At 36.8% G+C, this 18,820-nt stretch overlaps 1 protein-coding gene across 1 annotated transcript; it reads left to right on the top strand.

The window, feature by feature from the left end:
- Positions 1–9,148: 9,148 nt before the first annotated feature.
- LOC311073167 (kelch domain-containing protein 8B-like) lies at positions 9,149–18,469 on the top strand (the record flags this gene model as incomplete). The annotated part of the gene is made up of 3 exons (XM_084098649.1): positions 9,149–9,307; positions 17,481–17,705; positions 18,402–18,469. The coding sequence occupies exons 1-3, from the start codon at positions 9,169–9,171 to the stop codon at positions 18,467–18,469; spliced, it is 432 nt and encodes a 143-aa protein (XP_083954775.1). The 5' UTR covers positions 9,149–9,168.
- Positions 18,470–18,820: the final 351 nt, after the last annotated feature.

The raw sequence follows: 18,820 nt of genomic DNA, 5'->3' as shown, positions 1-18,820 counted from the left end.
TTTGATGAATACAAAGTTTTTGACAGCATTTATTTGAAATGGAAATATTTGAAATAGAAATATCTTGTAGTATTATATGTCTTTACTGTCACTTTTAATCAGTTTAATGCATCCTTATATGAAATTAAGTCACATTTAAAAAGTATGTGTTAAAAGAGTAGTTACATTGCTTTTGTTATTCAGTGAAGGTCAAAATAAACGAGTAGAATTGTTGTGAAAATATATACATTGCACTTATAAATATTCTTATTTCAAGATTTGAAAGAATTTGATTTCTCAGAAGACCTCCAAGTTAGCCAACATGTAGATAATTTGATCTGTTATTTTTACCCAAGTATTTTTACCAAAGAGAAAAACACAGACTTGTTTGACTTCGGATGGGATTAAAATCACAAATGTCTGTACTAGTTGCCTCCTCAGGGACAACAAGTCCTGTGCGAGTCTCTGGCTGTCACTCCTCTAGTCTGATGTCTCCCTGTTCTGGGTTCAGTGTCATGGTACATGGAATATTTGGAAGGCTGCTGTGAACTCAAAGCTGAAGATCAACTGCAGGAATGATCATGTGCTTTGGCTTGAGGCAAGGCATCTATTTTGGGAGAAAGCTTAACAAGTTTATACATCCAGAAAGAGATGTGATGAGATTAAGACCATATTTCCTGCCTGCAGTCATTAAAATAGAAGAGGAAGACCAGCAGCAGGTGGTCTGTTTAATAAGGGTCTTTCTGTCATACATACGGGAAGGTTGGAAACAGCTGTGTGGTCGGACGAGCATGTTTGTGCATTTGTTTACCAAATTACAGTTGCCATGTGAATTAATACATGATTTGTTTGTTCAGTTGTATGCTCTGGTTTGATGCAAGCTTATGCATGTGTGTTTTTCTCTGCTTTATCTTGTCAGGCCACTACTTCCTAATTGTCTCAGAGTACGTGTTTGGTTGCTATGGGGTCTCCCTGGGCGACGAATGTTGATCAGAACAGAGAGCTCTAATTAGAAGTGACTGCGTGTGATTGGACAGTGCAGTCTGCAGGGGGTGACGAACTCAGAGAGGGTGCAGAGGGGAGAAATAGATGAATTCGAGGTGGGTGGGTTGAGTTTAGATTGATTGGAGAAAACAGCTTGTAGATGGAGGCTTGGGATAATGACAGGTGATTCACTCACTATATCCTTGATTTTTAAGCACTGTGCTCCCAGACTACCATTCCCATAATACAATGGCATTTATGTGTAGAACAGCTAGCATGTGCTGTACTGTCTATATTTTGGGTGGTTGACAAGATATGTTTTTTAAGGTCCAGTGTGAAGAAGACAAACTGACTTTTTTTTTGTCCATGTTTAATAATTTCTAGCATGAACATAATTATAATTTTTTTGTAATTTGAATTCTGAATGCTCATATTGTGTTACTGAAATGTGTTTTCGTCTTGGCACTTTACCCTATAAAGCCTATCATTCATAAGAAAAAACAATCCGAGGCACTTGAGTAATTAGTTTTTAGAAAAATATAAAAAGCTTTTATTCTTTCATGGCTTAGATATTTGATACGCAAATTTCTAAAGCCTCTAAATTATCAATGTGATAAAAACTAACTGAGCAGATAAAAAAATAAAAAAAAAGAACAAAATACTTACTGGACAGAAGCAAATTAAGTTAACCTGATTATTCATTAAAAAATATCTATTTTTTGTTAATGTTAAAATGTGAGTATCAAATACTACATCTCTGTCATCGTATTGCATTATATGTTTTGCCCCAAAAAACTACATAGCTTTGATCATAAAACTAAGACATAAAATGACAATAAAATGCGACATAAAATGAAAACTGATAATTATATGCATTTTATGTAAGTGCGTTGATTTATATTACAAGCATCAATATGTCATCTTACTTTTTGGCCATAACAACTGCACAAAATTGCAAATTCTTTGCTCAGTTTGGGACTTTTAAAATTTAGTTGTTTTTCCCACTCCTCGATTATGAGCTCCATATTCTCCATATTTAATATTCTCCATATTCAATATTCTCCATATTCTCACTATATCGTACTACAAAGGGATATAAAAGTGTCAAATATGATACAAAAAAACACACATGCAAAAAAAAAATATATACTTTGTCTAAAGGTTAAACATGTTCCATTAAAAAAACAGATTATTATTTTGTATGTTAGGCTTTACGGGGTTAATATGTATGGGATACATTTTAGCAAACCTAAAATCTGAAGTCTGTTTATAAAAGCATTGGATATGGTGCAATGTGGTTAAATATTTTCCCATGCAGAACGAGTGACTGTTACAATAATGCCCGGCTGAGTTCAGTTTGGCCGCGGATTGACCTAACAGCGTGAAACACAGCGTGACATTAAATCATATGCTAAGACATTATTTTGCTTGTCACACTGTATGATAAATCAATCACATCATAAATCGTATCTAAGTTATGTAACAATATACAACGATTGCAGTAGTTTAATGATGTAGGCTATTGTTCAGTTATCTGCACTATAATGACATGTATTATGATTATAATACACCAAATAGTTTCTGTACAAGAAATATTCCTTTAAAAATCTCCTAACAATATATATTATAAAGATGTCAGAAACACGAAAAGAATAAGCGCTGATGCTGTCCTCAGTCCTTAGGGGAAAGAGGAGCTATTAAAAAGGACAGAACCATTTCCAAAGGCTTGTTAATTTAGATGAAATATATGGCCAGGGACTTGCTGTGACAGAAAGTTGAAAAGTTCTTTTTAAATACAAAAAGTTAAAGTTTTTTTCTGAGTAGCCAGGAATATGTATAGTGCAATATATGGATATTATTTTTGATATCTTGTTGTGAGAGACCGGTTGCTTAACGAGTGGTTGACATTCAATAATGAGTGAACACAGACATTTGGATTCTGTCTGTTGTCTGACAACTGACACCGTGCCCTAACCAGACACTATGATATATTTCTAGCAACAGGCAATTTGTCATTTCGCACTGGACTGAAACCACGCGCCGTCTGACATAAAGATTGACAGTAATGAAGAGTGAGATTTTGGAGATATACCCCAAAATATATGACGAGCATTCAACAAAATGTCCTGCTGATTGTTTTCTCTGCCGTGTATGTTTACGACAAAAACTGAGGAATGTCTATCTGTGGAATTGCTTGATATATTACACATTTTTATAGAAAACACTTTATTTTACAGTGTCCTTGTTACACGTTACATGTAATTACTGTAGTAGTAACTATAAATTATGCATAATTACATGCAACTAACTCTAAACCAAAACCTAACCCTATAGTAAGTACATGTAAATTGTTATTACTCAGTCATTAAATGTGTAATTACACTTTAACATGGACACCTTTAAAATAAAGTTAAATTCAATTCACATTTATTTGTATAGAGCTTTTCACAATACATAATGTGCTTTACAGAAAATTGTACACGGCTCAAACGACTCGTCAGATGAATCAATCTCTCTAAATCCCGCCTTTCCGCGAGCTACTCTGCTCTGATTGGCCAGACAGCTCAGTCTGTTGTGATTGGTTTACCACGTAACTTGTTTTTTTGTGCACGTGAATTTAGTTTCATGCATGTGAAATTGTCTACGCATGTGTGAATCAAGTTTTTTGCATGAATTAATAATGAGACTGATCTGCTTCCATATTCCTGTCCCTTCTACGACAACCTGGATAAAATTTTGGCTGCAAGCGCTTGTGCTTGTCTGACAGATGTTGTCGAAGGTGGAAGTGTGCACATGCAAAATGCACAGAAAGCTGGGATCTGAGTTCTTTTGAGGTTGTGGTGTGAACAAGAAAGGGTCTGAGATCACTTCAATGCAGAAGAGGATCAAAAAAGGAACCGGGACCAAAAGGACTGAGGTCACTTTTGGCTGGTTCACTTTCTGGTTCACTTTAAGTGAACTGGATTTGGTTCTTTTAAAACGAACTATTTGTGAAAACACCCATAGATGTAATTACAGGAATTAATTATGTAATTTTTTTTTTAAATTTAAGTAATATAAAAACATGTATGTAAACAATGTGCATTGTATCAATATGAGTTGAAATGTTAGTAAATAGTAATCAAAGACACCTATATAAAGTGGGACTGGAAAACTTGAGTACATATTTCTTAAGCCATTAGATGCACTTTTCAGATATTTCTGTCCTGCTCTTTCGCTCAGTCTCACTCAATCTTTACACAGTCTTGAACATGTCAGACCATATCGAATCAAACTGGAGAAATCATTTGTGGTCATCAGAATGAATTCAGTGAAGAGGATGAAAGTGAAGATGGTGGTCATGATCTTTGAGTGTTGTTTTCCTCTGTCATTTACACACAAGCCTTGAAAGACCTCTTATTTTAACTGTTGCTTTCTCACGGTCTCCTCTCTTTCTGGGTGATGATGTAATAGATGTGTAATTTTTCAGTTGCTAAAATACTTTCTCCTTTCACTGTCAGTGAGGATTTTAAATTGACTGTTCGCCTCAAAAATTAAAATTAAAATTGTTTATTCATACTCGTGTTGTTCCAAACCCGTATTCTGTTGTTTTTTTTAAGGGGATTGGGGTTGAAATGGTTTTTTTTCCTCAGGAATTGCTTTGCAGCACCCGTCATGCAGACAATTTAAAGTGACTTGTGGTTGTCAAGCTCTAAAAAAGGACAAAAAAATGAAAAATGTTTTCACATATAAAAAGCCACAAAAAAGAGATAAAGTAGATTTTGTGTCAGAGTGCAGGTAAGAGCATTGCTTTCACTGTTGCTTTTGAACCCTAATCAGCATTGCAATAATCTCTGAGCAAATATCTAATTGCTAAACAAAGTCTTTCTAATAGAGAATAATACTTAGGCAGTTAAGTAGGTGACAGGTTATTGACAAAACTACATTTCCCATCACTCTCTGTCGCAGCACAAAAATTATAATCTGGATTTGAATCATGTCAAAGCAATCATATGTATGAGGATGACACCATAATTTTCTATTTTCAATATCTGAAGCTGAAGTAGAGGGATGTCAATTAAAGCAAGTGTTATTGTGGTATTATTTGTGTGCATTATAATATTTATAAATTTTGTAAGATTTTAGCTTTTATTTTTTCAGTTTTAAAATTTTATTTTACTCATTAAGTTTTTCATCTAATATTTTATTTGATTTAAGCTTAATTTAAATTGTATGTTATTTACAATTTTAGTTAACAATAACAAAACTGATTTAGGTGTAAGTAAATTAGTATTTACAGAATCATGAGATATAACTTAGTTTGACTTGTCTGCATTTGCTGTACTGTTGATGGAGAATAGTGATAAAGCTTGCTAGATAATACTATTCATTTATCCATTTTTTAAGGAGACATGGTTGCATGACCAAGCTACCTTCCCATCATTCTTTGCGACAGCCAATTACACAGCTAATGCACATACATTGCTCTTCATTTTAATACAGTAGAACTAAAATAGCTTTTTTGTTGGAGAGGGGCAAAGCGAGAAAGAATTAAGAAATCAACAGGAGCTTTCTCGAGGGGTTCAAGGTTTGATTTAGCATGGTCTAGGCCCTGCTGTTAGATGGTGGGAGATGGTAGATGACTAAAAAACATCTTTCTTTATTAGCGTCCATTCAGAAATCAGCAGTATATTTTATAGTACTGTATATATAGTCTATATATACAGTACTATAAAATATACTGCTAGTATATTGCTTCTACAACAGATGTTTACTAGATGTTGTTTTTTTTGGAGGGCACTTGACCAGGACTGCATGTGCTCTCTGCTGCCACCTAGTTTACTCCCCGGTATCTCTCCCTATCTGTCTCATTTGTACCGCATTTAACTCTAGACACAGGTTGCTGTCCCAGAGTACTGCAGATGTCTGAGTCAGCAGCTGCTGCAGTCATGATAAGAGAGAATACATACATACAGAGACTGTGTTTTACTAACATACATTATTTCTCACAGTCTTCTTAAGTGCTCCATATGGTGATCATTAATGCTGTTTCCTCCTGGGATGATCCTGATGTCTTCATGTTTGTGTTTCTGTGCTGTAATAACTCGTACTCTTTCATCAGTCAGAGTCAATACTCCTCCTATGCCCTTTCTCACATGCTCACATCTCATTGACAGTTCAATTAAATTAGACTACCATCAATATAAGTGTGCTTTACTCTTCAACCGTTGAATGTACATCTCCTTCTCTCTCTCTCTCTCTCTCTCTCTCTCTCTCTCTCTCTCTCTCCCCGTCTCCATTAGCTGTTGGCTGTGCTGCAGTAAGGCTGTTCTCTTTGCTGATGCTGCATTTCTCTCCACATTCATATTCTAATTTCACTGCTGTGCTGTATTTTAGCATTCCCCTTGAAAACTTCATGAAGGTCACTTTTTACATTAGAGTTTAGCCTGAAACTAAACTAACAGCTTTTTCAAACATGTTAAGTAATATCAGAGTGGGATATACAGTGGTGGTCAAAATTGATGGCACCCCTGATAAATATGAAAATTGAAAGTGGGGGGTAAATCACATTATAAAATAAATGTTTTTCTCCAAAACACGCTGGCCATAATTGTTGGCACCCTGTTATTAAATACTTTCTGCAACCTCCTTTTGCCAAGATAACTGCTCTGAGTTTTCTTCTATAATGCCTGATGAGTTTGAAGAACACCTGACAAGAGATCAGAGACCATTCCTCCATACAGAATCTCTCCAGATCCTTCAGATTCACAAGTTCATGTTGGTGCTTCTTCTCTTCAGTTCACTCCACTCATCAGGTCAGGGAACTGTGACGGTCATGTCAGAAGCTTCATTTTGTGCTCAGTTACCCATTTTTGTGTTGATTTTGATGTTTGTTTTGGACCGTTGTCCTGATGGAAGATCCAACCACGGCCCATTATAAGATTTCTAGCAGAGGCTGTCAGGTTTTGATTTTTTATCTGTTGGTATTTGCTAGAATCCATGATACCATGTATCTGAACAAGATGTCCAGGACCTCCAGCAGAAAAATAGGCCCACAACATATAAGATCCAGCAGTATATTTAACCATAGGCATGGGGTACTCTTTATCCCTGTTTGCACCAAACACATCTGCTGGGTTTGCTGGCAAAAAGCCCTTTTTTTAGTTTCATCTGACCACAGAACCCTGTGTTGTTTGAAGTTCCAGTCGTGTCTGACAACTGAATATGCTGGAGTTTGTTTTTGGACGAGCGAGGAGGATTTTTCTTGAAAACCTCCCAAACAACATGTGGGGATGTAGGGGTTGTTTGATAAATTTTTTTTAGGCTTTCTGACCCCAAGACACAACTAATCTCTGCAATTCTCCATCTTTGATCCTTGAAGAGTCTTTGGCCACTCAAACTTTCCTCCTCGCCGTCCATTAAGACAATATAGACACACGTCCTCTTCCTGGCAGATTCGTAACATCTTTAGTTGATTATAACTTCTTAATTATTGCCCTGATGGTCAAAATGGGGATTTTCAATTCTTTAGATATTTTCTTACAGCCACTTTCTATTTTGTGATGCTCAACAATCTTTTGCTGCACATCAGAACTGTATTATTTGGTTTTACTCATTGTGATGGATGATTAAGGGAATTTGGCCTTTGTGTTTCCTCATATTTAAACTCCTGTGAAACAAGAAGTCATAGCTAGACAATTTCATGTTCCTAGTCACCCTGGTGTGCTAAAAAAGGTAAATATTAATGGGAATATACTTCAGAGATATTTTTCTCATAAAAAATTCTAGGGGTGCCAACAATTATGGCCAGCGTGTTTTGGAGAAAAACATTTATTTCATAATGTGATTTACCCCCCAATTTCCTTTCTTTTACTTCAATGAAAGGTTAGATTTTTGCGAATTTTTTGAAGGAAAGATCAAAAGGATAAACAATGCAGATTTTTTTTATCATATTTATCAGGGGTGCCATCAATTTTGACCACCACTGTAATGTATTTTATCTGGTGCTGTGCTTAATTGTAGTCATGCATTACACGCATTGGATTAGTTACAGTTTTAGTTAGTTTTTTTTTTTTTTTTAGCTAGTTGTTTTCACAATAAATTCCGTTCTGTTAGCAAGAGTTATTGTATTATATTATATATATTAAAATATATATATTTTTTATTTTATTTGACTATTTTGGAACTTGTTGAAACGGTTAACGTCTGGTTCCTGAAGCAAAACCAGCTGAAAGATTCTTATCTAAACGATCATTTTCCAAAGAAAGACTACTTTCTCAAAACTATTTTGACTAACTAACACAAGTTGCAAATTTTCTTTTCAAAACCCTAAACACATAAGAATCATTTTACACAGTTCTCGTGTTGAAAGCACCAGCATTTAGATGCCATCACAATGTCATCACAACCTCAGTTAACACACAGTTCTCATTATCTGAACATTAGTATGCAAACTAGTTCACACAGCAGTCAGAATGGGGATTGTAAAAATAGCACAGATGAGTTCTTGGATTTAGATCCAAACAATGCAGAAAGTGTTCGCATTAGAGGAAGAGTATAAGTATTGAATTAAGTCTCTGCCATTCCTTTGAGTGCCAACATGCCTTCTTCTAAAATGTAAATTAGGCTTTTCAAAAGTTTGAGGTTTGTACAATTAAGATTGTAGTTTTGAGATATTTGTTGTAAGTAACCGGGCTTCTTAAACATGTCCGTTATGTTATATTACCGTTCACCTATAAGTTTACCCATCTATAGTGACTTCCACTTCTATCCACCTTCAGCAAAGGAGCACTAACCAGTGTGAACAAGCATGTGAATTCATGCCTTTGAATAAATGTCTTTTAGTGACATACTATATCTTTTGGTTGAGCTATAATAGAAAAGTTTGTGGGGAAGTTAAAAATGTTGGGTCAGTTACTGTATGTGAACACATTCATTTTTAATGTTCTATCCCCTTAGGGGAAGAAAACAAATGTGGGCTGTGAGGTTTAGAGTTGGAATTTAAGTAAACCTTAAAATAGCTGGAGCTGAGGGAAAAAAGAGCATGTCTACAGAGATTCTGCACTCCGGCACGGACTATTTTCCTCTGCTCTGTCATTTCCTGATGTGTTTGTTATTAATTTGTTTAATAAGAGAGATGTGGGAGACTTGGAAACAGAGTTCAAAATAATTACAGTCTCTTTCTCTCTGTCCCTCTCAGATGGTAAGGTGTATGCATTGGGCGGGATGGGAGCCGACACGACCCCTCAGGCCTCAGTGAGGCTGTATGAGCCGACAAAAGACCAATGGCTGCCCCTCACCTCCATGCCCACACCCCGCTACGGAGCCTTCTCCTTCGTGCGCGGTAACAAGATCTATGTTCTGGGTAAGGCCTCACAAAATTGTCTCATAAATCTGAATAATTCTGTTGTTTGTCAGAAACACACTCTTGGTTCCCTAGGAGTAATAAGACATGACCAAATAATAAAAAAGGGCAGGCAAACATACAGCAGTGTCTAATGGTAAAACATTTGTTTAGTGTGAAAGGGGAGCCGCAGTTCAAATCCAAAGTTACCATATTGTTTTTTTTTAAATGCTCAGATTCAACTCATTTTGACTGCTGCTGAACTTTAACATTTTGATCGACATGAAAACGACTATATTAATAGAGTTAAAATGTAATTTATTCTTGTGATGTCAAAGCTGAATTTTCAGCATCATTACTTGTCATTACAGTGTCACATGATCCTTCAGAAATCATTCTAATATGCTGATTTTACTGTTCAAGAAACATTTCTTATTATTATCAATGTTAAAAATAGTTGTGCTGCTTAATATGTTTGTGGAAACCGTGATACATTTTCTTTCAGGATGTTTTGATGAAGTTCAAAAGAACTGCATTTATTTGAAATAGAAATCTTTTATAACATTATAAATGTTTTTACTGTCAATTTTGATCAATTTAATGCGTTCTTGTCGAGTAAAAGTTACTGACCCCAAAGTTCTGAACGGAAGTGTTATGTGTATAAACATACATTTTTCTATTAACAGACGGTGTAGGCTAGCCAATAATTATAATGCATCTTATTTTCCATGTCAGACTGTGTCACAATACTCTCTAGGAGCAGCAGATGTGGTAACAACACCTGGTAATTGTTCATGCCGTGCCAGGGCTGATAAGAACTGTGGAGTGGAGTCATTTCTCAGTAGGGGAAGTGAAATCTGCACTGCAATATGCTGCAGGGATCTGACGCTTTACAGCAGAATTGTTCACTTCTTACATTGGTGTTGGAAATCACAAAGGAGCATTAAATGGAAAGCTTCACTGCTGGTTCTCATGATAAAATCAGCCTGTCTTTTAAAAGAACCACAGCCTTAGGCTGTAAGTTGCCGCCACCAGTGGCCTGTTTTGGGCTGAGTGAAAGAGACACAGACCCTAAGTGGCTATTTCCTGCTCTGCATGTTAGTGTTTGTGTGTAAGAGTATGCATGTTTGCTCATGTATATGTTATTTATAAGCAGGGCCTAAAATTAACACTCACCAAGCGGCAAATACGTGTAAAAATCAATGTTGGTGAGTATATAAATCACCAGTTGGCCGGTAACATTTTTATGTGTTATAACTATTCAAAATTGTGAAAACACAAACGTGAACGATGCTCGGGATGGTTGACGGGCCAGTGCTAGCCTGGGAAAACCCAGACAACTTCCGGCAAATTCAGATTTGCTCAAGAAGTAGTCTGGCAAAGAGCTCATTCAAGCCCATTTCCATGCCGTCGAAATCGCGGCACCAATCAGAAACGTTGAGGCGGGCTCTACACAATGACGATCGCTCTGATTGGTTTTAGGTCTATCCAATTGCGCCCAGAGGCATTTGAGCGACGTCGTTCAACTTTTAAATGCATTATTATATTCAAATTGTAAACACATGAGGACAGTCTCCATAAAAGACCCACTGGCAGATGAACGTGCTACTACATTTCTCTCCGAAACGGTAGGGAATTAAATTAGATTTAATAGAGGATTTTAACTGTGACACGATGATTGACAGGGCAGTTTAAGTGACAGGATGCACGCGACAGATCCGTCCGATAAAGATGACGAAGTAGTATGTCCTAAAGCTTGCCTACTTTTTTGCTACACATTCAAAAGTAAATATCTTTTCTTCACAAAAAGAGTACATACTTTTATGGCGTAGTGTAACTTAGGCAAATTGGGACGCAGCATATGGCTTTACACGATGCCGATCGCTCTGATTGGTTTTAGGTCTATCCAACTGCGCCCAGAGGCATTTGAGCGACGTCCGCTGGTGACGCCCCTTTGGAAATGATTTGTCTATGGAGCTTTGCCAGACCATAACTCAGTTACTACTGAGAATGGTCTGGTTTTAACCAGGCTAGGCCAGTGCTGCATCGTCACGAAAATTTAAGCCGAAGTGTGCGCCCAGAAATTACGAATACTGAATTGAGCTAGGCTGTCATTCTCTCGCTGCAAGTACAACTGTGTTTTTTACTTCTTTTTACAGCTCACAAACTGAATATTAATGTGGTGAATTCAGTAGAGATTGCTTGAATGTAGATGAAGGAGAATATGTTCATGTGCATTTCCTCCTAAAGATCACCACCCATTTATACATAAATAACTTCATCTTGCTTTAATGGTTTTGAGGACTTTTATTACCAATAGAGTAAAAACTAAAGTGATTTTTCTAAAGTGAAGAGTTTGTTCGCTTAAACTATTTATGTTTATATAAAATAAAATCTATTAACTCATTTTATTTTTTCTTTCTGTAAAGATTAATTTTATTTGAGTTGGATGAATGCAACTCCTTTATAACCCCTCCAATATTTGACCTATGATGAAATTATTAGAAATTGAGTTTGAATAGAAATTAAAGTTGAATAGAAATTAAGTGAAATGTGGAGAAATAAGGATATTTTCCCCTTGGATTCTTCTCCTACACTGTGACACAGTTTTATTTTGATGGTTAGGCTTAAACGTAAGGCTTAGGCTTTCTTTCTATCTCTCTGTTTCTCTCTCTCTCTCCCTTTCACTTGCGCTCAAAGGGCCACTCGCCTTTGTATTGCTTGTAATACTTTGAATACAGTTTGACACTTAGAAAAAGTTCCTCTTGGTGACAGCAGTAAAGTTAAGAAACTTAATTCTGTTATTTGTCGGATTGCTGGACCACAAATAGAGTCGCGGCAGAATCACATTAAGGCCAAGAATGAGGAATGAGCCTGTATCACAGAATGCTCATTTACTTTTGCTTTACTTTTAGATGCGCCCCGCGAGGTCTTTCACTGAGCGCAGACACTCAATCACACGTCACCCAGATGCACCACGCTATCTCCCCAAAATAAAATCCCTACTGTGTGTGCTAATATCGTTACCTCTGGTGCAGGCAGGAGAGCGACGTGACCCCATTTGTAACTTTAAGCTGCATAAAGGTCTATTCCACTGGTGTTGTTTTCATTAAACTGAATGAAAGAAACCTTTTGCTAGAAGAGTGTAACCTAAAGGCTCAGCACATGGCATTCGATTTGCTGAATAGTACGATTCTATGGGCTTTTTCCACATTTTCTGTGCTGATTTTGAAAGAAATTTCACACAATAAATATATAAACACGATAAAATATGTGTGAAAGTGAATGGAACTGAAAACACTACTCTTATTTTTAGTTGTAAGTTAGCATAATCAAATTATCTTCTTGATGTACAGATTCTCTATGGACCTAATCTGGGATGGAAATCATCAAACATGACAGTTTAGCTCTTCCTGCTCTTTCAGAAATTTATAAACATGATAAAAGGTGAAATGTGAATTTTCTGTGTTTATACAAAATGTAATTGCAAAGATAATGTTTCCCAACAGGTATTTTATTATTTAGACAAATAAGCAGTACTGTTCAAAAGTTTGGGTTCAGTAAGATATATATATATATATTTTAAGAAGTTTTATTCAACAGGGACACATTAAATTGATCAAAAGTGAGAGTTAAGACTCATAGGGCCCTATCTTGCACCCAGCGCAATTGACTTTGTACACCGACGCATGTATCATGTATCATCGCATGTACTTTTCCCTCCACAGACGCACGTCGGTAAACTAGCAAATGCATTTGCGCTCCCGGGGGCGGTTCAGCGCAAACGTATTTTGCAGGTTTAGGTTTAGAAAACAATTCCGCGTTGCGCATGTTATTCGTATGCTATTTTAAGGGCGCATGCTTGGCCATAACCAATGTAGCGTGTGCACAACACGCATACACTTTGCTTATCTCATCTACACACAGACGCAGCAGTTCTCATTTTTAGAAAACCATACATTATTACAAGGAAAAATATTAACACATGAGATATTAACACTGAGATCATTGTTGTGTCTATGAAGATGTGAAAAAATAGGCATAAATCTAGCTTACACATTTACCCAAATTATTATACACCTGTTTAACCGAAGCTAATTTGGGTGTGTTTCTCCATCCCCAATGTCACTTCTCTGTGTTTTACGGCCCTGACGAGAACGTCGGTCTCCTCGGCTGTGAACCGCTCCTGGCGCGCGCCTGGCAAATCCGCCGTTATAATATCAATCCGCCATGGAACAAGCGTGCCTGCTCTTAAAGGGAATGTGAGATGTCACTCTGATTGGTTTATTTCACGTTACGCCCAAACCACACCTATGAATAATGAACCTACTTCAGACCAACCCATTTTAGATTTGCGTCGAGACCTGCCCACAAAGATACTTGCGTTTCAGATCGTTAAAATAGGGCCCATAATGTTACAAAATATGTCTTTTTCTAATAATTGCTGTTTTTTGTAAATTTCTATTAATCAAAGAATCCTGAGAAAAGTAAAAAAAAAAAAAAAAGTTAATAAATGAATAACTATTTAAATAAAAAATATTGTTTTCAAATAAATAAAATAACTGTTTTCAACATTGATAATAATAAGACATTTATTTATGAATTACATGAATCAAGATCGCATATTTTCAATTCAAAACAGCGAAATATCATAAAAAGTTGAGTAGTTTGCATCAGATAGTCTATTACTGTCAGTCGCTGAACATTTCTACCGTAAAACAGTTGTTTAATACTTGCATCTACTTACATATTTCACAGACTCTCGTTGCATTATAATAACAGTAACAGTAAGGCAATAAGACCTACCTTCTTTGATTTGGTTGGCCATCTCAATTCACGTACATAGTAAAGCGCTATATAAATGCCTCATTTCAAGCATCATTTAATTTAGTTTTGACATTGACGAGCGCTGTTAGACTGCTGAGGCAGAGCAGCCTAAAAATTTCATCAGCCTAAAAAAATTTACATTTAAAACAACAAACAGCTATGCTCAGTCTACACTAAAATAAGATAAGACAAATAAAATGATAAAATATGAATTTTCTAATTTTATATTATATTTTTTTATTCACAGCTCAGACAAAATGATTGGCTCTGGCCCCCCCACAAACTCTGCCAATGGTTTGGGCCAATAGCAGCCACACTTCACTCAGCTCAATATCTCACCCATACACGTCTCTGTTGAATCTGCTTGTGTGTTTGCCCTCTTCCCCTCAGCTAATTTCTCACAATTTCGACCACGGAGGCTTTAATGATTGAAGGCGGAAGGCTGACATAGTTGAAATAAGTTAATTAGAGGTGTCCAGGAAGGTCAAGAGAACAAGTCCTCTTAAATGGACTGCTATAACCTCGCTTCTTATAGAGACACACTGCCCTGTCCTCAATTCTTTTTCCTCTATCTGTTACTCTCTCACGCTACCTTGACTGCATTTCCATTTTCTGGCCTCCTTTCTCCATCTCTTCTCTCTTCCACATTGTTTCTCAGACAGGTTCTTTCTCTCCTCCCTTTGTTTTCTCTTGTGTGTGTTTTTCCCTGGCTCTTTGTTGTGTCCCAGAGGGCTCTCAGTAATGCCAAAGCTGGGAGGAGATCAGTCACATTGTGAATGCATAGACAAGAGGACGTGCGAGAGGGGAAGAATAAGAAGGGGGGGTGGGGAAAGGCATACCTTGAAACATGACAGTTTTTGATGCCTTCTGAGCTCTCACATACATAAACAATGATACACACCCTAGAGTTTGTACACTTTACATTGATATTCAGAGAGGTCTATGTATGTTGTACTGTACTATTTGTTGTAGATCAGTTGGAACTGATTTTGTTTCAGGGACCAGATTAAACATTGGACTTCAAGTAGCGACCCAACATAGAACCCAGACTGTTTATTGTAGAAAAGTAACAGAAATCTTTTTAAAATCACTGAAATCAACATTTAAATTTGTTAGTGTTTGGCAGTGTTTACAAATGTGGTCTCTTGAATTTTTATGGTTTCGTGTTCTCAACCAGCAATGTTTTTAATGCAGTGTGGTTGATTTTTTCTTTTCTTTTTTTTGTTTCACCTTATGTAGTTTTGTTCACGTTTTTTAAAGATGAGGATATGTCCCACCACCTTTCCATGTTGGCATCTGTCTAATTTGGCTGCTTTTACCTAGTGACAGAAGCCTTAGTGCCAAAATATCACAGTGTTCAATTGGGCATGTGACCTTTAACGTCAACAACAAAAACATGAGAGACAAGTCCTATCCCCTGTTTATTTTGCATCATTTTTTAGTTTGATTCACCCAAAAGCGAAAGTTCTGTCATTGTTTACTCATCATCCAAACCTGAATGACTTGCTTTCTTCTGTGGAACATAAAATAACATATTTAGATAAATGTCTCAGTGGTGATTTTGTTGTCCATACAATGGAAGTCAATGGTAACCAAAACTGTCTGGTTATCAACAATTTTCAAAATATCTTCTTTCTTGTTCCATAGAAGAAAGCAAGTCATACACGTTTGAAACGACATGAGGGTGAGTAAACGAAGACATCATTTTAATTTTTGGATGAATTATCCCTTTAAATGCACAATTATATGGCAGATCTCTTTAGGGTCCATCCAGTTGAGAACCACTGGCTTTAGACCTCAGTAAGGGTACAGTAGATGCCATATTTTATTTGACTCGGATGTCAAATGAAAAATTATTATCAGATGAAGTAGAAAGTACGGTTCATCTAGAATGTTGTATTTTAAAATCCTATGTAATGCTGTATTTATTGAGAAGTTCCAGATCGTTTTGTCCACTGTGACCATATTTTCAGTGCTTGTCGGCTGAATGATTTGTACCCAGCAACAGTATGACATGAACTTCCATCCATCACAGCCTCATTTTCATCACATTAACTATGCTGTCTGCTGTGACTAATGTCTGCTACTGTAGCTACACTCTCACAAAGGTCCTGCTTGCAGATTCATTGTGTTATCACTGAGAAGACCTAATTGTTTTATCATTTTTCTGCAGTTTAAAAATCCCAATAATAATAAGCTCCTCAAACATATTCCACATACAGAAAAATTATAAAAAACACCACGTTCACATGACCTCAAGAGAAATAAGAGCATTTGATATCTTTAGGAATGAAATTGGAAAAGCCATATGGTTTGAAACATCACTTTTGGTGAAAGTGCAATAAATAATTGTTCTATTTTCTATTTTTCCCTTCTGTGATTGTTGTATTGTGGTTGAGCACTCTAGTTGAGCTTTTTTTGTCTAATTCTAGCAATTATAAGATCATGGGGTTTGTTTTGGTTTATGTCTGCCAGATGCATTAATGTAACAAAACAAAACCATTAGCTGACAATAGTGATGTGTCCTACAGAATGTGAATTTCTTCATTACTTGCATGTGTTATTGACTCCTTAGGACAAATTTGTGTTGTAGTCAGAAGCGTCATGCACCTTCGTCTCATTTGTAAGCAGGGGACAACTGACAGTCGTAACCTAAATATGAATTTCATTTATAATAATAAATCCTAAAATTCGTCATTAACTTACTTTTCGTACTTTTTATTTCAAAATAAAAATACTCAGATACAGAACTGATACTTGAAAAAAGTAAAAATACTTTGTTACTGTCCACTACTGGCTGTTGGTGTGCTGTTAGATGCATCATATCTGGTTCACTATCTTTATGGGGACTCTCCATAGACGTAATGGTTTTTATACTGTACAAACTGTATATCCGATCCCCTTACACTAAACCTACCCCTAAACCTTCCCATTACAGAAAACTTTCTGCATTTTTACATTTTCAAAAAAAAATCATTCTGTATGAATTATAAGCTTGTTTCCTAATGGGGACTCCCCACGGTGATACAAGCACCCACGAGTCTGTGTGCATTCAGGTTGTAGCCCCCACCGGGATAGAAAAACATGAACAAACATGAACAAACACACACACACACGTGTGTGTGTGTGTGTGTGTGTGTGTGTGTGTGTCAGAGACCCAATAATATAGGCTGTCAGCTCGTCTGAGGAGACCAAAGCGTTGTCAGTGAGTCATGACGTGTGGTAATCGCACACACACTGGCTCCCAGCAGGGACAGACGTGACACAAGTCCCATCAGAGAGATACCACCACCCCGCCACACACACACACTCACACACATACTCCCTCTTAATCCTCCAACCCTCTTCTTACTTTCCCCTTCAACAGGTGGGCGTCAAGGCAAGCTGCCAGTGACCGCATTCGAGGCCTTCGACCTTGAGACGAAGAGCTGGACGCGGTACCCGTGCATCCCCAGCCGCAGAGCGTTCTCCTCATGCGCTGCCAGTGACAGGGCGTTTTTCAGCCTGGGGGGCCTCCAGCAGCCGGGACCCCACAACTTTTACTCCAGACCTCACTTTGTCTCCACTGTAGAGGAATTTGATAGTGAACAAGGTGAGTAATCTCTTTTCCTGAGTCTTGAACATGAATATTAGTATGTCAGCTCATTAGTATGTCAAGACATTTTTAACGGTTGGAGTAAGAAATATAACTAATAGTTGTACTGTAAAAATATGTTTTTTGAAGCCAAGCTTTGCTAAGGGCCATAGATTTTTTTGAAATGTTTTTGAAAGAAGTCTCTTATTCTTACCAAGGCGGCATTTGTTTGATCAAACACAAAGTAAAAACAGTAGTATTATTGCAATTTTAAGTAACTGTTTTCAATTGTAATATATTTTAAAATGTCATTTATTCCTGTGATGTCAAAGCTGAATTTTCAGCATCATTACTCCAGGTTTCAGTGTCACATGATCCTTCAGAAATTATTCTAATATGATGATTTGATGATCAAGAAACATTTCTTATTACTGTAAATGTTGAAAACAGTACTGCTTAATATTTTTGTGGAAACCATGATACATTTCTTTTAGCATCCTTTGATGAATAGAAAGTTTAAAGACATCACATTATTGTGGCAAGTGAAATCTTTGAATATACATACGGCTTTTTATTCCACAGCATCTTGCTTTACAATCAATATTACATTTTTTATGAAATCATGAAACATGGAAGTGATACTTAAAGCAGTCTTGACAACATTTTGGTGTCTGTTGCATGGTTTTCCTCTCTTCTTTTGCTCTCTTGCTGTAGTTGAAACCTCTGACAGTTGGGCTTCAATCTCTTCAGCCTCACTGTGTGATGGGAAGGAGAAAGATTGATGTGTTGTTGTGTTCACTGTACATACAGCACCGGAGGGGTGGAAATATATTTGTTTCTTTCTCTCTCTCTCTCTCTCTGCACAACAGGGTTCACTGGTATAACAACTTGCTTTCTTGGCGAATATCTCCTATAAGGTCATTGTGAAAACTGCGTAGTCAGTCCCCTGGTCTTATAGAATGCACACTTTTTTAATCCATTTCTTATATTGGGGAAATCAACAGGGACACTGAATATTTATTCACCTTCCTCTGCGCACAGGAAGGTATTATTCAGTCATTATGCACAGAATCCAGCAATGTCAGCTTTAGATTACGCTGACTGGCCAATACTCAGTTTTAAGAGAGTTTATG

This window comes from Abramis brama (assembly GCF_963993115.1).
Source record: "Abramis brama genome assembly, chromosome: 22".
NCBI classification, from domain to species: Eukaryota; Metazoa; Chordata; class Actinopteri; order Cypriniformes; family Leuciscidae; genus Abramis; species Abramis brama.
Note: the sequence above shows the minus strand (reverse complement) of the source record. Positions and strands in the feature narration are given on the sequence as shown.